A 26196-nucleotide genomic window follows, 5' to 3' on the forward strand; every position below is an offset into this window, starting at 1 on the left:
GATGCGAGACACGAGCAGGAAGAACAACGTTTTCGCCCAGTTTCGGAAGAACGAGCGGGACAAGCAGAAGCTGATAGACACCGTGGCCAAGCAGCTCCGCGGCCTCATCAACAGCCATCACTCGTGAGGGCCGCGGCCGCCCGCCACCGCACTCCGGGACCCGCGCCGCGCCGGTCCCTGCACTGCAGCCTTCCACACGCCCGGACTTGGGATCCTTGTTCAAAGAGAATATATATGTATTTTTTTATTCGCCTGTATAGAACCCATGAAACCTATACCCTTCTGACCAAACGTTCCTCGTTAAGCAATCCCGGGGAAGAGAGGCAGCGCTGCCTGTGCTGGTGCAGCGAGGGTGCTGGCAGGGGTCTCCATTACAAACTCCTATTTTCAGGGGCTTGTAAAGGGACGGTAAAGCCTGAAAGAGAAGTTCACACCCAGACTATGTTTTTTTTTTTTTTTTTGGTAAGCCAAATTCAAAGAATTGGTTTGACTTCCTTTTGTTAAGTTATTCAGTTGCAGAACAAGCGAAAACAAAAAATATAGGGAGGAGTCGTGGTTTCAGGTTCTTCTCGTGGGCTCCGGTGAAAAGGAGCACGCGTTCAGAAAGAGGGTCACTCGCTCGCTTGCCTTGCCAACGTGCGGATTGGGTTTATGAAGGAAGAGAGGCAAAAGTGATCCCCCAGCCTCTCGCCTCCTCCTCCTGTAGGGTTTGATGCCCACCCCGGTTTCAGGTGGCTTGCAGGGAGCCGTAGCCCATTCCTGTGGGGCTGTAAGGGAGCAGATGCACCCTGAGCTCTGCATTTAGGACCTGCCGGTGTCTTTTGGACCGGCACTGAATGTAAAAGGGCTTGAAGTTGGGTAGATGGGAAGAGGGGGAGCCAGCGGGGTGCCCTGCGGGGCCGGTCTGGCGCCAGGGTGCTGCTGCTGTGTCCAGCACGGTGCCAGGAGGGAAACCCGCTCAGGCTGTGGGCAGACAGGGCTCCCTGGTGCGTGGGGTGACCTTAGAGCTTAGCTCGTCCTCTCCCCGCACCTCTTTTCCATGCTGGTGCCCCATCTCCCCTCTCCTGCTGCTCTGGTGCCACGTCCCTCCGCTTCCCACGCGCGCTCTGGCTCGGAGCAGCCTTGCAGGCTCCCCAGGGTGACAAACGGGAGCCTCCTGGATGTCCCCAAAGGCTGGCAGTGGGAGGTGACCCCAGAGCAGCATCACGCACCCCCAGCCCGGCTCTGAAGTGCCTGCGGGCAAAACTCCCCTCTTCGCTCTGGAGGCGCCCGTACATCAGGGCGGCCTTGGAGGACCCCAGTGCTGCTGTCAGCGGGGCGCTAAGCCCGGGGTTCGGGTTACAGAGAGGGGATTTTTGCCCTTATCTTTTCTTTACCCTTTTGACTCCAATTACTGCAGGTGAAAGCTCATCCAGACGCTTCCCCCTGCGCCACCAACCCACGATGCCGCAGGGAATTGAACGGCGCTGGGCACGAGACGGCCCCGGCGGGGCTGCTCCAGCAGGGGCACAGGCAGCGCAGGCTTTCTGACGTTTGAATGTGTTGGGTCTGCAGCTCTCCAGCCTCTCCTGGAAGCTGGGGAAGGGTTTCATAGCCCTCAGCGAGGGGTGCAGAGCTGCCGGGTCGGGGTTTGCAGGACGGCAGCTCCGCTTTCTCGAGGCGTTTGGTCTCTCTGCTTTCTGGCCACGAGCACGGTTTGCTTGGTGTTTCTTGCCTGGGGAGCTCCTCTGCCACTCCAGCTCTGGATGCACGAAGGGCGTGGGGCTTTATCTTCCCTCCTTGGTCCTCAGCAATACTTCTTTTGTTTTCTTTTCGATAAGGGTACGTGTTACTTAACCCTGAGAGTGAACAGGCACGTTGCAAGCAATGAGCTCCTGGGGCTGTTGTCCCATCGCGGCAATCTCCACCCGCCAGGACCAGTGGATTATTTCCATTAACACGAGGGAAGAGCAAATGCTGGACCCTCACTTCACGGCTCCTTTCTTTCTTGGGGGGATCAGAGGGTATTTTTGTCTTAACACCTCTTTGAAGTACGTGCGAGAAGGCTGGAAGAAAAGGGAGCAGCTCAGTGAGAACTGTCGGTAGCGTGGCCAGAGAGGGATCATCTCTGCAGACACCTCTGCATGCAGCCCAGCTAAAAGAAAAAGAAAGCTAAGGCTTTCTCTCCAGGCAGGGACAAGTGAAGGTAAACCCCGCTGGCGACCCCTTTCCTGCTCCCCAAAGCGCTGGGCTCAAGCGTGACCCAGCCTGGGGGCTTCACCCCGTGTGGGAGCCCCAGGTGGCCTCAAGCTCTGCCTTGGCATCCCAAATCCTTCACAGCTGAGAAAGAGAAAATGGGGAGCTCCCAGCCCTCCAGCTGAGCCACATCCCACAAGCCGCAGGACCTCGGGGGCTCTTTGTCCCTCCTCCCCATCCCCTGGTGCTGCCGATGTGATGAGAGGCGCAGGGACAGGAGTGCGAGATGGTGGCAGAAGCAGGTGGGGTCGGCTGGGTCCAGCATCAGCCCTGCCTCGGCCGGGCCACAGAGCTCTCCAGAGGCCAGAGCTGGCAAGGAAAACCCAGACACGAGGCGGTGGCAGGAGCAGGGGAGGCTTCCGTCCACGGGGCACTTGCGTGAAGGGCCCTTCGGTGGTAACAAGCACTTTAAAATTCTTCGCAATCAAGCTGCTACAGATGCTGGCAACAGCGTAACCGAGCATCAGCGAGCATGACAAATAAGGCACTCTGGCATTTCCAGTTTTTATTAGGGGGAGGATAGGCTGTCAAACACAATTTTTAATCGCATTTGTCAGCCGCCGACTTCGCCGCCGGCAGAGGCGGTGCCTTTGCAGCGCTGATGGTTTTTCTTCCCCGTGTGTCCGCCGCGGGATGCGGCGAGGAGCAGGGCTGGCAGCACCGGGAAAAGGTCCTGCTGCTGGCTCTAAAATCCAGTTTGTTTTTTTTTTCCCCAAGGAGTGGCTCCAGCATCGCGTTGTGCAAGGCAGCTCTGGTGCCTGCACGCAAACCCTGGAGCCGCCGGGGCTTGGAGCGAGACCTCGCTTTGGGGCCGGGACTCGCTGCTGGGAAAGCCCGGCCCGGCCACGGGGAGATGCAGGGAGTTTCTGATTTCGGGAGGTCAAGCACCTAACCACAAGTCACATAACAGAGATGAAAAATGGAATTTCGGGGCTCTGGTCCTAATTAACTTTTTGTTCCGAGAGATGCAGTTCCATCCCTTCAAAATAAAATTAATCTTTTAAACAGATTGCTGAAAAAGCCCTGGAAGACGTTTAAAATCCCCTCTAAATCTCTTACTAATGACTGGTATCCTCCGATACGGATGGTATTGCTTACGAGGGAAGGGTTGTTGCTAGAAATTTATAACTAGGGAGGCAGGGGCAGACCCCGCTGCTGCAACTGTGGATTTGCGACCCCCGGAGCCAACAATGCTGCTATTAACACCCCCGTGTACATACCTTGCTCGTCCCTTAGGTTTTTTTTTAAAGCAGTGGCTGTAGAAAAGACTGGGTTAGCCTCCCTCTGCACCCCAGCCTGGCAAACGTATTTCAGCACCAGTGGGAAAAAAAGAAAATGGTTTTAAAAAAAATAATAAAAAAATACATAAAAAGCTTGCCTTGCTGAGAAGCGTGCCCACGTCTCACCTTCCTTACGAGCCGCAGGGGCTGTGCATGCAGCCTCTGTGTTGCAGGAAGGTTTTTTTTTTGCCTTCTCCAAGGCACGAAGCTGCAGGCAAACCCGAGCGCTGCGTTAAGGGGACGGCCTCGGGGCGGGCGAGGGAGAAAGGGACGTTTTCTGGTTTTGTTTTCCTAGGGCTGGGGTTCAAGTCCGAAGCTCTTCGCAGTTTTTGCACTTTGTTCTAGATCCGGCCGCGAGCCCAGGCTCCGTGGGGAGCAGCTGCCCCGGGGGGGCTGCGGCATTTTGGGGTGTTTGGAGGTGTCTGCTTCGTGCCGCTGGGGACCCCTCCGTTGCCGTCAGCTCTTTCATCTCATCCCCCCCCCGAGCAGAGGAATCCTTGTCCCCGGCTGTTTCCTACCTCTCTCGCACCTCAGTGTGGCTTTCCTTTTAGGTCTGGTTTGGTGCTTTTCGGAGCATCGCCTGGTTTGCAGCATCCAGCGCCCACCCCGCCGGGTGCTCAGCCCATCCCCGGGCTGCCAGGGTGTCTCAGGGTGCCTGTGCCCCATTTCCTACAGCCCCAGGGGGGGCAGAAGCCCCGTACACCCCCCCGACAGCGCCCGGGCGCAACTTCTCCACGGGGAGGCTGAAGGGCACGCGACCTGAAAATAAATCTCAGCACAAACGAGTTCAGGATGGACCCGTCTGTGCGGCGAGCTGGGCAAGCTGTGCATGCGAGGGAAGAGATTTTGGGCAGGATTTGCCCCAAAAACACCAGATGAGGGGGGGCTCGGGATGAGTCCTGGGAGCAGGTCGCTTCCCATCACCTCCCAAGGTGCTGCTGCTGCTCTTTGCCTTGCAATTCCTCTCTCGCCCCCGCGGCCGCTCCTCCGGGTCGGGGGGCAGCACCCCAATTTCTGTAGGGTCGTGCGTCTGCCTCCCTTGGGAATCCCGTTGGCACCGAGGTGCCTGGCGTGGCTCACCCATCGATCATTTCTGGGGGAGCCCCCTCCTCCATCCCAGCCCCCAGCCCTCGGCGCCCACTGGCTGCTTGCGTTGCCTTTTCTCATCTCGGAGGCGGGGGGGGGGGGGGGAGAGCGTGAGTTTGTAAACTAACGATGTGGTGAAAACAGCTTTTTTTGCACAAGTCGTTGCACAATAAGGGGAAAAATTAGTAAATTAGGTTTAACTTTAAAGGGAACTTTTTTTTTTTTTTCGGTTTTCCTTAAAACTCACTAGCAGAGCTACTGATTAAAAAAAACAACAAGAAAAAAGACGGACTGATTAAAAAAAAAACGGACTGCATGGTTTACAGGTTAAATTGCGTTAGAAATTAGCATGTTGATTCCGACTGTACATTTATCCTATTGTAACTGCCATTAAACAATACAGCATTTAACTGTTTACCTAAGTGCCTGTGCTCGCTGTGGCTCTGTGCGCCACTCAAAGCGCTGCCTTTGCCTTGCCCTCTCTGGCTCCATCCAGAAAAAAAAAACCCAAATCCCGTAAAAGACAGAATTCAGCGTCCCTTTTGTGCAGCCAGCAAGGGTTTGCCGCCTGGTTTTAGGGTCTGTCCTGGGAAATCCACCCCTGAAGGAGCGCCGGCTCCCATACCCTGCGTCGCGTTGGCATGCTGGGGGCTCAAGCCAATTTTTGCCTAATTCAGTGGCTGTTTTAATTGGCCTCTGCCATAAACAACCATGATTAAACCCAAGCCTCGAGTTGAATAAGTAGCCGCCTTCCAGGAATGTGTGTTCTGCTCTCATTGATTGCATCTACGTCTGCAGATGGGGAAAGTAATCCTGAGCAGGAATTAAGATTTGGAGGGCAGAGCAAAGATAATAGGCACTTCATCAAGGCAGAGGGGGATTGCATTAGCCTTCTATGGGAAATCTTTTTTTCCCGCTCACATTGCATATTTTCTTTCATGGTATTTATCATCCTTCGCAATTCGATGATTATATTAGCTTTTTTTTTTTTTTTTTTTTTCTGGCCCTAACCGCGTTGGGGTATTAGATTCCCCAAATACCTCCCGGCCCTGGCACCAAATGTGCAGTAGGCTTGGGTTTCTGTAAGACGTTTGCCTTGGTGCCGCACGGCACGTTGATTAGGAAATTAAAGTGATACAAAATCAACGTGACACGCACTAATTAAAAACTGTCTAACCGGGAAATCTCAGCGGGGAACTGCACAGAGGTGCAGCCTCAGCCGGGGCATCTCCGGAGCTGGGTGACACCGAGCACCCCGAGCTGGGGCGGTCCGGGGGTGCTGCCCCCATAGGGGCGGTGGGGAGGATGATGGAAGGGCTCAGGAGGACGGTGGAGGAGCAGAAGATTTGGGGGACGCCCTCCTGGAGAGCAGCAGCTGTGTAAAAGGAGCCGGGGCTGCCTGGGGGCTGCCGCGATTGTGTTCCACAAATTCCTCGAAAACTCTTTTTTAATCTGTTTATCCCGTTCGGCCTCCATCATGTCCTGTGGCAGGGAGTCCTGCATGTTAATTCGGTGCAGCGTGGAGGAGAAGTGCTCCCCGGTGCTCCTTTTTAGCTAAACCTCTGCAGAGAGCATTTACACATGCACATGGGGCAGGAGGGGATAAAAGGGAGATGAGAACCTCCCAAAGTGAATCAATCCACCTTAAAATGTCCTGGGGTGCTGCCTCGTGATGGCAGTAATGAACAAAAAGGAAAGTGCCTCCTCCTCAGGTTCAGGTGGGACCCCGAAACCACGGGGAGCCCCCAAGCCCATCCAGCCTGCTCCACATTGCTGGGGCAAGCCCCAGGACCCGATGGCTGGTGCAGCACCCTGGATCAGCCTGATGTCTGCTGCCACGGGGATGCTCCATGCAAAGGGCCTGGGTCAAGCACTTTGACTTCATTTTCTGTCCTCTTGGCCTGGCCGGACTGGATTTGTGCTGCTCCAGGCTCAGGTCCACGATAGAGGGGACGCGGCCCCAGCAGGGGAGCTGGAGATGCCCTGGAGCACCCAGACGTGGCCCAGCACCCCAGGGCTCAGCAGAAGACTTTGGGCAGAGAGCTCCTTGGACCGTCCCGGCCGGCGGAGCGCTGTGCTACAGCCCCAGGTACGTTTTGGGGGGGCAGGAGGGATGCTGCAGCAGGCAGATGTCACACCAAGGCCCCAGTGCTCCTCCGTGGCACAAAGCACAGACAGACCTCATCTGTCACGCCTGTCCCTGTGCCACCAGGACCTTTGCTCTGGCCCGATGCTGGGTCACTGGGTGGATGCAGGGAGCATGCTGCGTGCCCCTGGATTGCTCCTTTTGGCTGTCTGTGTCTTGCTTTTCTCATCTTTACAGTGGGAGAGTGATGGCTCTCCTTTTGGCATCCGCAGGACGCGGCAGTTCTGCACCGGGGTTCAACACCTCTGTGCGGCTCGGTGCTTTGCTTTTCCTGCACAGAGGAGGCAGGAGCAAAGTGCCACGTGTGGCGGGGCTGCCACCATCGCCATCGCTTCGTGGGGCTGCAGACACCAGGGGAAGCAGCTCCAGCACAGCCCCGACGTGCTTGGACCTTGCAGCCTGCTCTGGGGCCCCTGCTCGAAGCTCCCTTGGCAGGTCACATCTCCACCACCTTCACAGCCCCCTGCAGCTTGGTGGAGTCTCGTTTCTGTCCTTTCTCTGCCCCGTGGCAGCTCCACTGCTGGGTACTGCAGCTAAAGCTGCCTGAAGGAGGAAAATCCCACGGGCCCCAGACAGGCTGATCTGACAGCTCCGCTTTCCTGCAACCTCAGCCAACCTCGTCAGGGAAGGAGGTGAAGAGGTAAATCAAGGTGAAGGCAAGAAGGGACAGAGACAGAAGGAAATGAGTGCTCAGAAATATCTGCTGAGAAGTATCTGTCTTTCCTGCCTTGATGAAAACGGGGAGGAAAAAAATTTCCCTGCTTGTGGTTGCTTGTGGGTTTGGGATTCAGCTCCTCAGAGAACTGCAGCAAAGGGCAACAAGGGAGAAAAACCTTGCTGGGTGATAACTAAACTCCGAGTCTGGGTGGAGGCTGGAGGCTGGAGACTGTTGGGGGAGGCAAAACCTTCCCAAGCAACCTCCAGGCCAGCTGAGGGCCAGATAAAGATGGCCCCAAAGTCCCCTCATCTTCACCGGCTCCCGAGGGTGCCTAGGTCGGAGGTGGGTGTCTGCACTCGGGCAGGGTAATGCTGCCCCAAATACCTGAGGCCAATCCTGCCCCAAATGCCATCAGACCTCAAAGCCTCCATCTGGGCATTCGTTTCTTGGAAGCTCGGATTGACACCATTAGGTCCTGTGGTGTTAAACTGACACCACTCAGTCTAAATTCCCCCTTTGAATGAAGCATTTTTGCCTCGGGACACCCCCAGAGGCCGCCCAGCATCTCACCTCTCAGGTGCTTGGAAGCCTCCAACCTGTGCCCTGCTGGTATTTACGTGTGGCCAATTTTCACTTGCTTCTGTGTCAGCTCCTGTTCTTCACCTTCACCCGCGCTTTTTCCTCCCTGGCGGTTGCTCTCCTGAGATGTGCAGCGAGGAATCTCGCTCCCTTCCCACCTGGGCTTTTCCCTGCCTAGCACAGCTCAGCAGCTCCCCGTCTTTGTTCCTCTCCACTTTCTGGTTGCCGTTCCCCATCCCTGTTCCAACCCAGCCCTCTCCTCCTTCTACAGGGTGAACCAAAAATGTGTGTGCACCAAAGAGGTGCCCAGGACGGGAAGGCGCAGGGCCGTCAGTGCTCTACTGCCGCAATGGAAAGGTCTCCCCAGGCACCACGGTCCCTTGTGCAGGACCAAAATTGCTTCGTTGTAGGCAGTGAGCAGCACATCCAGGTCCTTCCCCTGGCTGGTCCCTTTGATCTGAAGGGCTTGGCACTCACAAGTGCCACCCTTCTGCCTTCACACTGCTCGCTGTGCCTGTGCAGCTCTTCCCCGCTGGCATCGCCGCCACCACCCCTGCTGGCGCTGCGGCGCTGCGGCGCTGCCAGATTTCTCCTGGCATGGGTCAAAGGCAGCTCGGGCAGGATGGAGATTTCCTGAGGTGGATGAGAGAATGCGTCCGACTTCGACAGCCTTCCTCCCACCCCTGAGAGCGGGCAGGGGGTGGGCAGGGGGACCCGCAGGACTCGGAGCTTGCAGGGTGGCGGGTTTAAAGCCAAAGTGGAGGAAGAAAGCTGGTAGGAGCTGCTGACGTCCCATGCCCGGAGAGCACAGGTGGAGGAGGCTGCAGAGCAGAGCAAGTCTGGGGAGGGAGAGGAGCAGACAGCTCGGGTGATAGTGGGTGAGCAGCCGGGGGAGGGATTGCGCCTCCCCTGGCAGGGGAATGGGCGAGGGCCAGGAGCACGAGCTCGGAGCGTTACGGGCAGGGCAAGAAACGTGGGCAGGGAGAGGCGGGAGGTGGAGCAACCGGATTTGGGGTGTAAAACTGGGTCGTGCGGTGAGTAACGCGGCTTAGGGGTCAGTGCTGAGAGAGGGGAAGGATGCTGACGGCGGGTGGCAAGGAGGGCGAGGGTGTGGGAGCACCGCGTGCTGACGGTGCGGGAGGGGAAAGGAGCAGGGCAGGACCACTGAGAGGAAACAGGACTTTTCTGCTTTCCTCCTCAGTGCACCCCAGGGTTTTGTCCAAGTGCCTGGTAGCGCGTCCGATCCCCAGGTGGGCCCAGGCAGCCTTCCTCCCGGTGACAGCCTCTTCATCTTCACCGCGAGCCATGATTATGAGGCCCACGTGGCTTCGCGGCCCTGCTAATTGCATTCTGCGGGGCAGTAATTGAATGAAGGCTCACGAGAGCCATGGATCAAAGGCAGGCACCCATCAATATCTGCCTGCCCCAGAATCCGATTAGCGGGGAGAAGGCATAAATCACGGCTGCCCCTCCCTGACCCAGCAATACTTAATGCAGGTACGGCGCCCGGGCCAGCGTCGGGGAAATCTGATTTGCTCACGAAAGGTTAAGCAACGCCGTGGATGAAAAATTATTGCGAGGCCGAGTCTCCTCGGCAGTCATTCATCTCCGCGCCGCGCGCCGTGGGATGGAGGGGCTGCCCGAGCCGGGTTTGGGAGATGATCACTCAACGTCACCGAGACGTGTGAAGTGTTAAAGACCCCCCGGCGGGGCACGGGGCGGTCGTTTGTATTCATTAGCCGGCCCGCTGCAGATGTGGGCTTGCTCTTGGAGGGGGCGCAGGGACGTGCGCTCGCCGTCCGCGTCCTCGCGTGCAGCCCTGGGTGGCGTGGCGGGACCTGGATGCCTCTGCTTTGGTGGCCTGGCCACACGTTGCACCCCCTGCACGGGGCTTCAAGGAGATCCTGGTCCCTCTCCAGCCATGGTCCTGTAACAAACCCCTGCCGCTGGGACCGTGCAGACTGTGGGGGATGCGCTGCAGCCCCCTCCTACCGCTACCGTTTGAAGCTCTGCTGATGTTTCTCCATCATGAGGTGCAAAAGCCCTGGATAAGTGTAGCACTTGACTCTTCCCCCTGAAAATCTTTGGCTCCAAGCTTTCACCCAGCCCTGCTGTTTAACAAGCCGAAGCCATGGGTTCTCCAGGGCAGAGCCTGGTGGCCGACTGGTCTCTGGGTATGCTTTTGGGTAGACTTGTGTGGTGCCAGGAGTTGGACTCGATGATCCTTATGGGTCCCGTCCAATTTGGGATATTCTATGATTCTACGACCCTATGATTCTGTGCCCGTCTGTCCAAGAAAGGAAGGCAAACAGCGCCCGGGCTGTCATGTTTGAGCGCATCACCCCTACCTCCCTGTCTTACGCTCCTCCACTTCCATACTACGTCAGGATTCAAATTAGAAGAAACCCACAGAGGAGGAGACCAAGCAGTGTCCTTCATGTCCTTAACATTGCACAGGGATGGAGCCCCCCACGTGTGCTGTCAGTGGTTCCTTCAGCTCCCCCCCCAACCCCCAAAGCTGCAGCTGCTTCTGCTCGCTGCACCAAAAGCTTTGGGGCTTTTTGAGGCAGTGAAGTTTGCTTTGTGAGGGAGAAGATCACTGGGAACCTAATATTTATTCCCCAAATTTGCTTTTGGTGGGTATTACCTACATAAAACTGCTGTAAAATGGGTTATCCTGGCATTCCCCAGGGGTCGAGGGCTAAGCAAAACTTTCTTCTGGATCCTTACCTGACTTCTGGGGTCCCTTTGGATACTTCATGGGGAGAATATTTTGTTCATCTCAGAGCGAGTGGTGGAGGGAGGGATCTCAATGACATTTACAGGGAGACAATTGCAGTAGCACAGCTGGGCTGCGGGGTGCACGTGCTGTCAGCAGCTTTAGGGCTGTAGCAGGTTAAGCGGTGAATGGAGACCGCAGGGTGACACAGACCTGTGAGCTGTGTTTTATTACTGAAGACCTGGCCAAAAGTCCCCCAGAGCTGTGATTCAGCGTGGAGCGAGCCCGTGGCACCCAGAAGTGGTGTCAGCAGCACCACGTCCCAGTGCCCTTCGCTGCCCGTGGGAGCCAGCAGCTTCCCAGGGGGGCTCTCAGTGGCGGCCCCAGTGCTGCAGAGCTGCAGCGAGGTTTGATCTCCCGCTCTCCTGATCTATTTCATCTCACCAGCAGAGCCAGGAGACGTCAAGCAGCTCATCAGCAGAACCACGCACTGTGTGCTAGTTTCAGCTTCGGCCCCGAATCGCCCTTCTCTGGCATCGCCTGGGAGAAGACAACTCTGCTGTCAGCTCAGTGGACGGGGCTGCAAAGCCAGCTCATCCCCCAGTGCAGGCGGGTCCACACCTAGCTCCTAGCATCATTCCCTGCACATCCCAGCATTGAGAGCTCAGTGGTGACCTACGCAGGGAGAAAATCCACTGCAACAAGTGGTCGTGAGGACGGTTCTGCATGTCCAGGCCCCAGAAGAGGTGAAGTCACAGCTTTCCTGCCCGGCTCTGGTGTTCCCTGACATCGGGAGATGTTTGTGAGCTTTGTCTGCAGCCCAGGACTCGTGTGCACGTGTGGTGGCACGCAGGGGTAGATGTGTATCTCGCTGGGGTTTGGCCCCGGGGCATTGGAAGGAGCGCACAAGGAGCGCTGGCTTCACCGAAAAGCCAGCCTGGCTTTGGACACCGAGCACAGAATATGTCGGGGCTGGCCTTTTGGGGTTACTGGTGCAAGATCTCCCCACCACCGGCTTTGGCCCCAGACCAAACCCTTCGTCCTAACCCAGGAAAACATCTCACACCTGCTCGAGCACTTTCAAGCCTCTGGGATGCTTTCCCAGCTAGGGCTGCAGCGAGGCCCCCGGGGCTACGTCTATCCCAGCAAATTAAACAGTTCCAGGGTTCAGACACCAATTATCCTCTCTGTTAAATTATTAGCGCTCGCCCAGGTAATTCTCAGGCATGGTTCGGGAGTTTGCGTGGCCCCGAACCCTTCCCACCAGGCGGGTTGGATGTGGCTGCCCTGCTCTGGCAGGGAGGGGAGGGTAATTCAGTGGGCTAAGGCTTGTCCCTGCCTGATGGCCTCGGGGCTGGAGGGCAGACCCGGGCACGTCGGGCACGCCGCTGCAGCTGGAGCCTCCGTGCTCCTGCAGCGCCGGCGTGGTCAGCCAGGCTCTCCTTTACAGCTCACGCCTCGAGTCTGGCTGCTCACCAAACATGCAGCCCTGAATACCTAAGTGATGGTAATTAATTATAATTGCAAACATTCGTATGAATTAACAGTAGCATTTTTTTTTTTTTTTTGTTAACCAAGATGCTTATTTTTGATGGTTTTGGCCAGGTCTGCAGCAGCTGGTGTTGTCGCAGGGAAAGGACCAGCTCCTGGCAGCAGGGACAGCAAGGAGCCCCTGCTCCTCTACCTGCTGGTGAGATGCAGCCGGCTCCTGATGGCCCCCTGGGAAGCTGCTTCCCCTCTGAAACTGCATCCTCTGCAGGTATGAACTGGCACCAGTTCATACCAGTTCATTCTCCGTGGCCACCACAAGCCACCCAAGCTGCTGATTCCTCCGCTCCTAAATCTGCTTCCCTGGCCCCTCTGCTCTACCTCTCGGGGAGGTGATGAGATGTGCCCGCTGAGATTTCCACGAGGAAGTGTCCTGGCATTCAGGGGGCTGCCTCCTGCTCTGCTTTTTGGCTTACTCTGATTGTCTGCTTTTCTTTCACTCAATCTTGAGAATGATTTTTTTTATTTACTTTTTTTCCTCCAAGAACTGCTAGAAAGCAGGTGAAAGTGGTATTTGTGAAGACGTGGGGCGTCCTTAACCCTGGAGTCACCCCGATGCCGTGTCGACACGGCAGCGACTGAAGCACACCTCGCACTTTCTCAGACACACCTCAGTTGCTTGGCTCCCTTCTAAATATTTTTCCCACTGCTCTCCCCACCCTGCTGGGTGCACCCACGGAAAGCTGAGCGCATCTGCCATGCCCAAGCAGGGCTGAGGGGACCTGGTGCTGAAGGAAACCGTTTTCCTTGCCCAAAGAGGATGGAAGGAAGGTTGCAAAACTTTTCCTTTGTCGAAAGAGGTTGCAAGGGAAGGTGTGAGCTTGGTGCTGGTACCCGTTCCCCATCTCCAGCTCGGTGCCATTGAGATCTCCGGCCCCAAATCTGCTGGAAGGACGCAGGGTGGTTGGAGACAGCCCGGAGCTGGGCTGCGAGAGAGACCAGAGGGCCGGGAGCCATGGCCAAGGAAGGCAGATCAAAAGGCTCGCAGTTGTTTAGTTTAGGAAAACTTTGTAAGAGCCGACAAATATGTAACAGGCTTCTGCAAAGAGGAAGGGAATGAACTGTTCTCCGTGCTCACCAGGAACAGGACAGGAGGTAATTGGCTTAAATTACATCCAGAGAGGTTGAAGGAACATTTTTCTACGGTGAGGACAGGCTTTTGTGCGGGGGGCTGCGACGAGGCCGTGTCTCCATCCCTGGAGGTTTGGGACAAGGGAGGACCAGGGTCTGTCGTCAGCACTGGGGCTGGAGCGGGTCCTGCACGGGGACCCCTGCATGGATCCAGGGTCAGCAAGGGCTGAGAGCCATGCTTGTGAACGCTGCTTCCAGGGGTTTATTTCTTGCTTAAACCCAGAGCTTTGCAATGATCCTGTGGGTAAGCCAGCTGGGAACAGGGCTTCCTAAAGCAGTTTTGCTGCTGCAGGAGAAGTAGTGTCATCACCCCCTCTTCCCTCGGGTCTCCCCCGTCACACATTTTTCTTTCCCAACGCTAGGAACTAAGCAGTTTACTGCAACGCTCATGAAATCTGCAGCAGCTTGAGTGAGATTGCCTTTGAGGGCCTTCAGCCTCAAAATGAGGGTTTCTTCTGTCTCTGGTAAACAGGTTGCAGCTGGACACAAGGTGAGATTCGGCTCCCAACACCTAAATTTAGAGGTGAAATTCAGCTGCAGACATCTTCTGAGTGCCAGTTCTAGAGACATGGGGAGTCCCCGGCCTCTGGCTGCTGTTCAAGGAGGATGCGATCCTCAGGGGTGCTGAGCTCCTTCCACTGGCTCTGTGTGGACCTCTCGGACACCCCAGCATGCCTCAGACACTGGGAAGCTGGGTGTGGGTCACTAAATCCTGCCTTAAAGCTCTTGTGTGTGCAGTCAAAGCAATGGAGAACTATCAGCTGAGCTTGTGGGTGTCCTTGTTGGCATGGGCTGAAGACCTCCGTAGACCGAAATATCCCCAGAGGTACAACAAGGAGGTGTTTGCTCTAACCTGCTGCACTGCCTGTGGATGCGCTCGCTCCTAAGGCAGCAGGAACTGAGCACGGGACCTGGCGAGCCCTCCCGGGTGTTGGGTGGCACATGGAGGGCCACCACGGGGCGCGTTGGCTTCCCGAGCAAGGTGGAGCCACGCTGGCACGGAGCGGTGCACCGGGCTCGGGGAGGCTGCTGGGGCTGCCTCATGAACACGGGGCTGAAGGTCAGCCTTGGTCAGAGAGCTGCTCCCAGCCCTTTATGCATTGTCTACAAAGCAAATGCCTTGTTCAAACACGCTCCTCCATCGGCAAACAGGAAAAGAAAGGCAACAGCATAACGCTGCGTGGGTCTGGGAGCCGAGAGCTGCGATGGGTGCGCAGAGCTGGGCTGGGAGGGCAGGCAGAGACCGAGGGCAAACCTGCAGCGGTGGCAATAGCTACGTGCTCTCTTATCTCCGTGCGCTAGCCCTCCTTCCTTGTACAGTTGCAAAACCCCTTGTTTCTACGCAAAGAGCCTACGGAGTGCCCTCATCTCCCCGCAGGGCTCTGTGAAGCAGGGACACGCTCGAGCCAGCTCCGACTGCCCGGGTGGGTGAGCCGTGAGAGGAGAGGGTGGTGGCTCTTCCCCGTTTCTGAAGCCCTGGGGGGGCTGCGAGCAGAAGCAGCGTTTTCTGTGAGCAGAGCTGGACACTTCTTCAGCCACGTGAGCCCTTCTGTGGGTCCGGGGTAGAGCGAGCTTCGAGCAAAGCCCTGGCTGAGGATGGCTGAGCATGGCTTAATGATGTCAGTCAGATAATTAGGCAGAAAAAGCAGAACGGTAAGCCAGGAAAGGCAGAGGTGATAAGGTTCCCCTGGTGGCTGGAGCAGGGGCTGGTCCTGGGGGCACCCATCTGTATCCAGGCAGAAGGGAAGGGGTCACCCTTCCTAGGCTCGTGCCTCATGCGGGGCTTTGGACCACCCTGAGTGACAAGGGACAAAAAAAATCTGAGGCAAGCACTCCAAACTGATGAAAATCCAACAAATCCCTCACTGCTCTTGGGAAGTTGATGCCCGTGCATATATATATGTGTATATATATATATATACATGATTCCTGCTTTCTCATCTAAATGTGGGATGCTTTTCACCTATCTGTAGATCCCTGGTGTCCTTCTAGAGCTGAAGGACAACGCAGACTCTCCCAGCCAGGACTGGATCTCGTCCCGGTGACTGTGCCTGCTGGGTCAACTCTCACACCTCCAACCCCAGAGTGTACTGCCACGTTCCTTCCTTGCTCTTATCTTCGTTTATTGTCTTCTTCCCTCTTTAAAAAGCGGAGGGCATCAGCCCAAGGGCTTTCCACGGCAGAGCAGGAGCCCCACCTGCCACTCAGTGCCTGGGCGATGCCGGACCGTGAGGCCCCGCTGGTGAGAGCCTCATCCCACCCTAAGGGGTGCTTCCAGGGATGAGCAGACCCTTTGCCTTTGAGGTACCAGCCCTGGGAGGAGATGTCTCCACCTTTGAAGATGCCTCCACCTCTGAAGATGTCTCTCTGCTGACTGCTACCACCTACCCTCACGGGGTGAGCCTGGAGCAGATGCCCTGCTCGTGGACAGCTCGGTGTAGGAGACGAACCCTACCTGCTGTCAGCAGCGGGTTTGTGATGAGCCCAAAGGTCTTCTGAGGTCTGTCCTGCTCCTGGAGGGTCTTGTGGCTTTCCCTGAGCTCTCGCCCACTGCTTCATGTTCTTCCTGAGTTATGGAGACCAGAGGAGGTCAGGTCCCAGTGCACTGAGTGCAGTGAGGCCATAGGGTGGCTTTAAGAAGCCACTTTAAGAAGCCGCTTGCCTCTCCAGATAAAAAACACGAGGGGATTGAAGGCAGACATCACACAATGCTGGAGGACAGAGAGAAGGGAGCTGTGCCCCGATGTCTGCTCTCTCAGGCCAGTCCCTTGATCATCGGGCTCCTTCACCAGGTCACAGTGCTCAAATGAATTTCCAATGAACAGATGCATAGTTGGGATTTTATTCTTCATTATAAAGTGATTCCTCCAGCTGCTAAAACATGTTGGTCTGTGGGCTCCCTCCCATTTCAGATGGTGTCTTTTGGATGCCAAGAAGCCTGCTTTGATAGACACTGGGCAAAAACTTATAGAGGTGGGAAATACCTGATGGAGGAGGCGATATCTTTGTAGGCACTGCAGTCTTGCTCTGGACCTCCATCCCCAAGGACATTGAACATCAGGCAGCATAAAGTCATGGAAAAATGTCTTAAAGTTCAACATTGTGAACAAAAGGTAGTACAAAAGGGTAGGATAAGTTTGACGTCTGACAGCTCTTAAAGGCTTGCTCTCTGCTTGCAAGGTAATATAAACTTTACAGAAGTCAATGCAGTGATACTGGCTTGTGCCTGCTGACTCTCCAGGCAGGTGTTTGGATTAATTGCAGTGTTATACCATGCCCTTGCCTAAAAGCATCAAGCCAGCATCCATCCAGAGATAGATGAGATGGTGGATGGTGGGTGAGACATAAAAAATGGTGATGTTGCCTCAGCAAGTCAATGATGCGGTTGCTTGGGAAGCTGTGAGCACCGTCAGTCATCTTTCTCTTAGAAATAAGCTACAGAAAGTTCAGAAAAGGGAGGCAAGAGGACTGCGTGGTCTCCTCTGGGGAGAAATCAAGGTTGAGAAGAGAAAAACAGGAGTGCGACATGAAAAAAAAAAAAAGTACAAAAGATAAAGGGTATGGTGAAGGGGCATTTGGGGCTTGGACGAGTGGAAGAAGTCTCCAAGAAATAAAAAGGCGGAGACATTTCCAGTCTGACAAAGAAACCCTTGGTTATTTTTCAGAGTGTAAGTGGACAGCGGGGAGTGCTGCTGCTGGAAGCCACCACGGCTCGCAGAAGAACTGGGTGTCTCTCGGGGGGGAGCAGGGACAGAGCTGGCAGAGCTGCTGGTGTGTTTCAGAAGGGTTTTGGAGAGCTGCTGGTGGGTTTCAGAAAGAACCTGAAGCCCAAACCTGAGGTCTCTGTTCGCTCTGTAGCTGACCATCAGTACTTGGCTCCCAGGAGCATCCTTCATGGGAGAGGGCGGCAGTCTGGTGACAGTCGTGTGACATCCCCGAGCCCAGCAGCAGGTGGCTTCTCTCCTTGGCACCCCAGCAAGGTTTGCAGAGGACCCTCAAGGACCTGAGCTTTCCAGCGTGTCCGTGGGAGGAAAGCTTGAGCAGAGCGGGGGGGGGTGTGTGTGTGTGAAATGCCTCTCCCGAAATGATGCCCCTCTTCCAGAGAGGGCCTCTGAAAGGCTACCCGTGGGAGGTTACGTGGAGATGGGTGGTGGGGCTGAGCTCTCAAACCAGAAGTCCACGAGCACGTCATCTTCTGTCTGTCTAACGGGGTTTGCCTCCTCTTTCACCTGGCCCCGGCGGTGTTTCCTTCACCCTCTCCTCGCTGCCCTCTGCTCCGCAGGAGCTCAGCCTCTGCGAGGGGGCAGAGGTGGGGGAAGTCCCCCCCTGGCCAAAGTCCCCTCGGTTTTCCCCTCAGATCAGGGCAGAGACCATGGCGTGAGAGCCTCCCCCACCGCCCCGAGGGGCTCTCCAGCCCGCCCGCGGCTGGGCGAGCGCGCGGGGAAGCCGGGGAGAGGAACAGTAGCTTTTTCTCTTCCCGGCGACGCCGACGTGGTGATCAGAGGAGCTGGCCAGAGTCCTAATGAAGATAGATGAATATCCCCTCTCCTCCGCTCCTCCGGCTTTTATTGATGGGCTGCGGGGTGAAAGGCGAGAGCCTGAATGTTCATTTAAGCAGACGTCACGAGTTTCTTTGGAGGGGAAGGTGTAAGAAAAACAGCCTTGTGCTTGAAAGTTACTCCAAGATGAGCACGCTCAGCTTTACAAGCCTTTCTCCATTCCTTCCCCATCCATCACTTCCCGGGAGCCCTTTGTAAATGCAAATTGCACTTTGATAGAAATAATGCACTGAGCCTCTATTAGTGTCTGTGTAATGGAGAGGGCTATTTTAATGCAATCATTCTTGGAAGAAGCTCCTCTGTGCCTTATTTTAGGCTGTGTATCAAAAACCAATCTGAAAACCCGCTCCTCCCCTGCTCCCTCCCGGCTCTGCCCTTCGCAGGCGCTGGGATACTTTTCATTTGGGGCCGGGGATTCGTGGGGCAGCCGGGGCGTTTTGCCATGTGAATGAGGGCTCGGGTGGACAGCCCGTCCCACCCAGCCCCAGGACACGTCTGGGACACCGGGACCCCAGGCTGGTGGCAGGGACGGTGGCGATGGGACAACCTGCATCCCGCACACCGTGTGGGATGGGGAGAACTAGCTCGAATTTTAGGGGCAGGATCTGTCTCGTCCCCCGGAGCTGCTTTATGCCCAGCTCTCGTGGTGGGATGAGGAGGGTGGGTGATCTGCGGAGCAGCCCCCGCCACCCCTGGCACGTTTCTGTGCGCCGCAAACTGATTTTCTCACGTCCCAAGCTGATCTCTCCCTCCCAGGATGTGGAGCAGCAGCTCCGGCCCTGAAATCAGTTTAAGCTGCTTAAAAAAAAAAAAAAAAAAGGAACATTTTAAAGCATTGAGATCCCCCTCCACACACACACACTTTGGGAGGTCAGAACAAGACTGCTTTGAACTGTTTAAAAACAAATCTGAGTCTTCATTCATCTTCATTAATGAGATATTTAACCAGTTCCTTTTAATAACTTCTTGATGCATATGCCAAATGGAAAAAAAAAAAAAAAAAAACAGAAAAAACACAACAAAACAACAGCACACAAACATACTTTGGACTCATTTTCTGCTTTAAAGGCCATTATTTGGGCTGCGTTTTCTTCTTAAAAGGCCATCATGCTCCTAAATGCTGCTTTTCCCTGTCACAGCGGTGTCGGGTCCTTCTCACACCCTCCAAGTGCACCACGACGATTTGTGCCAGGGGCTGACCACAGGGCAGGGAAGGGAGCTGGCTTTTGCCATCCCCCTGGGACATCCGCAGCGCTGCCAGCAGGGTTTCCTCCGCGGCGAGGTTTGGCTAGGGGGATCGGGTCCTCTGCCTCCTCCTACCTGCTCTGTGTGGATGGCCGGGTGCTGGATTTTTCTCCCCTTACTGGAAAGCAGAGCTTGTCCACAGCATGGATTTGAAGGCTCTTCCCAAAGGACAGCTCCGAGGATGTGCTCCTCGAGCACCTTCCCAGAGGAGATGAAATCCTGCGCGCCGGTCTCAGCCCCGAGCACGCCGCAGAGCGGCTCTTCTGAACTCCGGGGTGGGGACAGCCACTTTTTGGGGGTCCTCGACTCACAGCAAGAAAGATACAGGGAGGGAAAACTCCTTTCATAAATCACACAACAAAGGGAGGAAACATAGAAAGCGGAGGGGATGCTTTCCAGTTTCTCGAGGAGCAGAAGAGGAATGGGGAAGGCAGCGTCGTTAAAGCGAAATCCCCGACTGGAATGACAAAAGGAAAAGAAATTAAAGCCAGATTTGTTCCCCTGGGCTGGAGGAAGGAGGATCCCTTTTGGTTTGTTCCTTCTTTCTTATTTCCTTTAAAGACAGGAGATCAATTGCGGGCCTTAATGAGAACCGTCTAGCGCGAGAGGTGGACAATGCGAAGCGGAGGACGTCCCGGAGCCCTGGAGATTTTGCCGCAGCTGCGAGCATCGGGCTCCATCCCTCCGTCCCCGTCCCTCCTAGCCCACCTCGGGGCCGTGGCTTTGTGCAGCATGAGCATCTCATGGTGCTGGGGGCTGCCAGCGGCTCTCCTGGTCCCTCGTCCCAGGGGTCGCCGTGTCCACGGGCTTCCTCTGCGCACCCACGTTGTGAGCCGGGGGTACAGACACGAGGTGCTTGTGGCTGGTGGAGCATCGGGGTCTGTTGGGGCTGCTGCGGTGGTGACAGCCCCGCTGAGCTGCCTGCAGCTCAATGCCCACCATCCGTCCTCCTCCTGGGCATCCCCGCGTTTTAGTTGCTCTGATGCTGCACTGGGTATGATTGACACAGGGGGAAATCCCTGAGCTCCGGCTGATCTGGGTCAGCCACACGGGAGTGCAAACAGAGCTGGTGCAGCTCCGGACTTACTACAGTCCTGTTCTTGGTTAGAGAGACGGGGCAGAGTGCTATCTGGGGCTGGACTCCAGATGCAGGAGGTCTGGGGACCCTGATTTCAGGTTGGAGGCCCTTGGTGAAGGGTTTTCCCCATGCACAGGAATTAAGGAGGACTCACTGGGATGCTACCAGGATGTCCCCATGGGGTGCTCCTCCTGGGGAGGCCCAGAGAGCATCTCCTGGAGCCCCTCAAGGGAGATGGGGGATGCCCGCAGGGTGCATGCGCAACAAACTGCCCTTTGCATGAAAATCTCATGCCAAAACAGATGCCCCATCTCCCCTAGGTTTTAAACCCCATCACCCATTGGAAGGATGCGGGGGGGGAATCAAATCCCCGATCATTTCCCCCCCAGGAATGGCCACCCAGCTCCATGGGTGGGAGCGGGACCTGGGAGCGGGGACACGGCCGTGCAGAGCAGAGCCTCCCAGGTCAGCATCCCAGGGGATGCATCCTCTTTCAGGGCAAATCATTGTCTCTGTCACTCGATCGGTGTCGGGCCCAGCAGCATCCCTGGAGCTTCAGCAGCAGAGAGGGACCTTTCGGGGCAGGTGAGGACGGTGAGGCGCAGAGCAGGGCTGCGGGAACAGCGCTGAGCTTGGCTGGGGACCGCTAATGAATGCAAATGAGCTTTTAGCTGCTGGGTCACTCGGCGGGGTTTTGTGCAAAGGTTTTGTGCTCCTAACCGTGACTGTTCACGTGCCCGGCGTGAATGGAGAGGGGCACAGCAGAGGCAGGAGGGCTGCGCAGGTGCCTGCTCGCACCGAAATGCTAACAACTTCCTCCCTGTGCTGCCTGCCAGATCCCGAGAGCTGATACGGTTTCACCCAGGCCTCCAAAAGCCCTTTGCGAAGGTTTTTTTCCGGGGCCTCGTCACCCTGGGTGCTTCATACCCGCTCACAGCTTTGCTCGCTGGCATGCGAGCAGGAGGAGGGGAGAAAAAAGGAGGCAATGCCCCCCCTGCCCCTGACCCACAGAGCCACCCGTTGGGGCACCCTCACAGCTCCTGGGCACTGCTGAAGCTGCCGATCTCTGTCCTCTGGGTAAGTCCGTAGTATTTTATGCAGGAAAATCAGTTTTGCCTTCTCCCAAAAGCTGCATGTGGCTCAAAGTGGTTACGAATTGCTTTCCCTGGTTTTTAACTCAGAGTGTGGGTGGAATTTGGATTTAAGGCACATTTATATTCTGCATGGCTAATAGGAACATCTCCCTGCAACTCGGAAATCCTAAATCCAGACACGGGAAACCCTTGGTTCAGAGGGAGGTGGAGATACCCTCAGAGCCAGCAATGCCCCACCTGGTCCATGAGCGGTGCCCGATGTGTGCTGCGGGTGGAAGTGGGGCTGTTGTGGTCCCTTTCCATCCAGGACCTTAGCAGCAGATTGAAAGATTCAGGCTGGTGCTACCTGAAAGGGGGTGGATGCATTTTTTTCAAGAAAACAAGCAGAGCTGCTTTCAGTTTCATCCCGTGTGTCCCTGAGGGAAGCAGGAGACTTCCCCAGACTTCCCCAGACTAGAAATAGGAGTTCTGGAAAGCTGCTCCCTTCCTCTTCACCCGGCCTCCCCCTCTCACTGCTCCTTCTCCCTTTCTGGTCCTGGAGGACCAGAGGAGTGTCGTCCCTTCCTCCTTTGCTGAAAAGCAGCAGAACATAAATTGATGAATTCTGATGTGTCTCCTGCGCGTGCCTTGTAAGTGTTTTCACATGGGCACCCCGAGTTTCCCCCCCAAGCATCCCCCTTGGTGGCACCATCAGGTGCTTTTGTGCCTGGTGGTGACAATAAACCTGCAGAGAAGGGGCAGCCCCATCCAGGGGCACTTCATTTCAGGCTCCTTGGCCTGGAGAGATGCAAGTGCTGCAGGCACGGAGCCTGTGGGATCAGGAGAGATGTCCCTCACCCCAGGTGGGTGCCCAAAATGTTGGGTGCCCCCAACCACCAGCACTTGCACCCCAAACAGCCCGGCCACCCAGCTGTGGGCGAGCTCTGCCATCGGAGCCGGATGCCATCCCCGGCTTTTTGAGCAAAAGGGGAAGAAATAAAGAAAACAAAAAGCACAGATAGGCAATGCTTTATTTTTTTTCTCTTTTCCTTTTTTTTTTTTTTCTCGGGGCCCTTAGGATCACCTCGCCAGCAGCTCCGACATGGGGCTGTGTTTCTGGAGTGCACCGAGCCCTGCGTTTCAGTGCTCGGGGAGACGACGAGTCTCCATGACGAACTTCCTCTCGTTTGGGAGTTGATGTTTTTCATTTGGGTCGCGTTTTGTTTTCTTTTTCTTCTTTTACACCCATCCCCTTCCCTGTTTTGCCCGGCAGGACTCGGTAAGTGCCCAGGCATGGCTGGATGGAGCGGGCAGCAGCACAGCGCCGTGGGGACGTGGCCGCGCGGCTCCAGCCCTGCGCTGCCCGATAGCGAGGTTCCCACCGCTCTCCTCCTACGTATTTTGTTTGACTCTTTTTCAAAGGGCTTTGAATGAGTTTGGGAGAGGGGGCAGCAGCAGCAGGGAAGGGGAAGAGGAATCTGGTGAAAGCCCAGGCGAGCCGTGCAAGCGGCTTGTGAAATGCCCTTCACGTGCGCCCGGCGTTTCCATCCAGGAAAACGTGGGCTCGGGAAGAGGTTTCTCAGCAAACTTTAAATTCTTCCCACTCCGCTGCAGCAGTGCGTCCTTGAAGTTGCCTCTCCAGCAGTGTTTTGTATTAAAAGGTCTGGGATATAAATAGTTTTTTTCAGCAGCATCTTCAAAGTCTCATCGCTTTAAAATATATACATGCACACATGTACCCCTCCCTCCTCCCGGCCGGTCCCTGTCTCGGATTACGCTGGCATTTTCTCTGGAGATGAATGGAGAGACTTCAACGTAGTTTATTTTCCTTCAGAGCAGGGTAAGATGTTTCTCGTTATGCCTTTTTAATTTTCTAAAAGGCTGCATGGCATGTAGAATAATAGTGGCTGTATTCTTGCAATGATGCAAAAATCCTTCGCAGCCCACCCTTTCTAGTAATTATCTGCTGCTTGCATAGAGCGAGGCCGGGGGAAAGCCGGATGGTTTTCAAACAGGGCTGAGATTTAGGAGGACGGTTTTGCTGGTAGCAGAATGAAGAGGAAGTTTTTTAGGAAAAAAAAAAGAGAATAAATACCATCAAGGGCTGGCGGGGTTGTTTTTCGGAAAGGCATCTGAACCAGATTTTTAGGGCAGAGATACTAGAAAGGAAGATAAAACGGGAAACGACCCAGAAAACAAGGAAGAAAAAAATAAAAGGGGAGGACACCCAGGAAAGGATCTCTCAGTAAAAATTTCAAACCGAGAAACATCGAGGAAAGGCCCTGGATACCTGAGGTGATTAACAACGTGCAGAAAACGCTGCCAGCTTGCAGGGGAAGACAGTCACATCCCCGCGTATTTGACCCAGCTCAAATCTTTCTATTTTCGCAAGCAGGCAGAGAAAACTGCAAAATGCGCCTAGAAGAGCAACAGGAGCCCAAACCTGCCTGTGTACAGCCCCCGAGCCAAGGGGTAGCGGGGTTCCCGTAGGGATGCCTGTGGGGGCTCGGGATTTGGGATGCTCCCCGAGCCGAGGGGCTTGAGGCGATCGGTTTAGAAGAGGGGAGGCAGGGACGGGACGGCTTCGGCTGGGCACTGCAGGGAGAAAGGGGCGGGGGGGGTGGAAAATGCTGCCGAGATGCAGGGTTGCACCTGCGAGCAGAATCTCGGGCATGGATGGACAGATGGGACACAAATGGAGCCGGACACCACGCTTCTCGCTTCATAGTACGTAAAAGAGGAGTTTGTTTTTTTTTATTATATATATATTTTTTGTGTGTATCTCTGTAGCCACCATCTATAATAAAGCCTGGAGCCGGACCAAGCTGCGTTCCTTTTCCTTGGGAGACCACGTATGCACAAAAAGGGGAATATCAAAATGATCTCGCTTCTTTCTCTCTCTGGTCTCATATTGAACAAAGGACGGATGGGAACAAGAAAGGAAGGAAAAAAGCATCACCTGTTCCCATACAGTCTTAGCGAGATCGCAGTCATTATCTCGGCAGCCTCACATTTCTAAAGGGGCTTCATTTTTCTTTTAAACACTGGCATCTTGTTAAAAACGAGAGGAGAAATCACCGATTTGCCCAGTTCCCCCCAAACCGACCGGCGCTGCCTTGCCTTTCCCCGCAGCCCTGACTTTAACACCTGGGAAAAGAAAGTGGAAAGGAAACCAAAGCCGCTAGCCACCAAAACACAAATAAAGCTGCCGCGGCCGAAAGGCCCCCAACCCTGGCTTTTCTCGATGGCGTTTCTCCATCTGACAAAAGCCTTTGGTTTTCTGTCATTCTTTTCATTTCCTTGATGGCTCCCCAATTGTCAGGCCTTCAAGAAAATGCACTTTAGCTCTTTGTCACCAAATGTAATTTGATAAACTCTTTGCAGAAACATTCTGGTTTCGGAGGCTTTTCAAAAAAAAAAAAAAAGAAAAAGAAAAAAACACAACAAGAAAAAAGAGAGGAAGAAAAAAAACAAACCACGAGCTGCTCCTGCAAGGGGCAGACGATATTTGAGAGCCTATTTGAGCATTTTTTTTTTTTCAATGAGTGTTTTGCGGCAAAGCGAGAGGAAAAAGCGGGGCGGAGGGGTCCCAGGCGGGTGTGTTTTTTTTTTTGGGGGGGGGGGGGGGCACAGAGGAAGCTTTACATTGTCATCCTTCCTAAATGCTTATGAATACCGATTTTCAGGCAGCACCCTGTGGGCGGGGACCACCCCAGCTTTCAGGCTATAAAGCACTCCGGGTCGCCCCGGCGTGGGGAGCGCGCGGCGGGACGGCCGGGCTGGGGCGGGAGGGGGCCGGCGGCACCCCAAGTCGAGCGGGGCGTCGAGGTTCGGTAAGTGGCGGCGGTGTCCCGCTTCTTGGTCCTTTTCCCTTCCCTCCGTGGCGTTTGCCCCACTGGGGTCCCCTGGGTGCCGGGGTGTGGGTGTGGGTGGTGGGCGTTGGGGAGCAGCCCCCGTCCCTCCCCACCAGCGCACCCCCCGCCGCCGCTCCCCTCCTTTTCTCCACCCGCCTCTGCCAAGGGATTTCGTTGTTGTTTTGTTTCATCCGAGGGGTGAAAAAGCCGGTGATGACAACTTCTAAATTTCATCGCGGGGCTTTAAAGGCGCCTGGTTAAAAAAGCGAAGCAAAACAAAGCGCCGAGCCCCAAGCGGGGGCCTGCTCCTAGGTGGGGGGGGTGCTGCATGCGATCTGCCAGCCGCTGGGACCCCGCGGGGCTCCCCTGCGAGTTTGGGTTAAAACGTTGCAAAAGTGAGCAAGAAGCTGGTTGGGAAAATTAAATTGTAGATTTGGTAGATTTTTTTTTTTTTCATTCATAGCCTGGCAGGGCCGCTGGTTAAATTACCAGTGAGCTGGAGGTGTGACTGCTCGGAAATGCAAAGCTTCCATACGTTGTGCTGCACTCCTGGAGCACCGGGGGGATCGCACCGCGTCCCCCGTGCTTTATTCGCCATACAGGTGGTTCAGCGTTTAGAAAGTACGTGGCGATCCGTAGCATAAAAGTTACAAAATCAGCCATAAAAGGGCTGTCAGAGCAGAGACTATTAATGCCTGCGAGAAAGACAACCCATGATCAGACCGAAAAGAAGTAGCAACACGAAATCCATTCGCAGCGCAGTGTTAGCAGGGAGTCCTGGATCAAAAATCAAAGTTATTTGGGTGAATTTAAAGCAAATACAAGTAGTGTCACACTCCTGTGCATGGTGTAATGAAACCAGTCTTTGAATGGGACAAGAAAATCAAAAATCGCACTTGTGCCTTTGCAATTCCTCTCAATTCCCCTCTTGGTGGGTTTTGCCAGCGCGCCAGCTGAAACACGGACAGAAACTATTGGTGTGCTAGAGAAAGAGATGGGAGATGA

At 55.2% G+C, this 26196-nt stretch overlaps 1 protein-coding gene and 1 long non-coding RNA gene across 5 annotated transcripts in view; one reads left to right on the forward strand and one right to left on the reverse strand.

Annotated features, from left to right (window-relative positions):
* Positions 1–5023, forward strand: part of EXOC6B (exocyst complex component 6B) — a 292399-nt gene extending 287376 nt beyond the window's left edge. For all 4 annotated transcript variants that reach the window (XM_080592091.1, XM_080592089.1, XM_080592090.1 and 1 more), the window contains one exon: positions 1–5023. In XM_080592091.1, the coding sequence (XP_080448217.1) occupies positions 1–127 (127 nt within the window). In that variant the 3' untranslated portion in view covers positions 128–5023.
* Positions 396–26196, reverse strand: part of LOC308195149 — a 27868-nt gene continuing 2067 nt past the window's right edge. The window contains exon 2 of the long non-coding RNA XR_013951289.1: positions 396–26173. This is a non-coding gene — a long non-coding RNA (uncharacterized lncRNA). The remainder of the gene's footprint in view (positions 26174–26196) is intronic.

Source organism: Anser brachyrhynchus, assembly GCF_964034855.1.
Source record: "Anser brachyrhynchus genome assembly, chromosome: 4".
Classification (NCBI taxonomy): Eukaryota; Metazoa; Chordata; class Aves; order Anseriformes; family Anatidae; genus Anser; species Anser brachyrhynchus.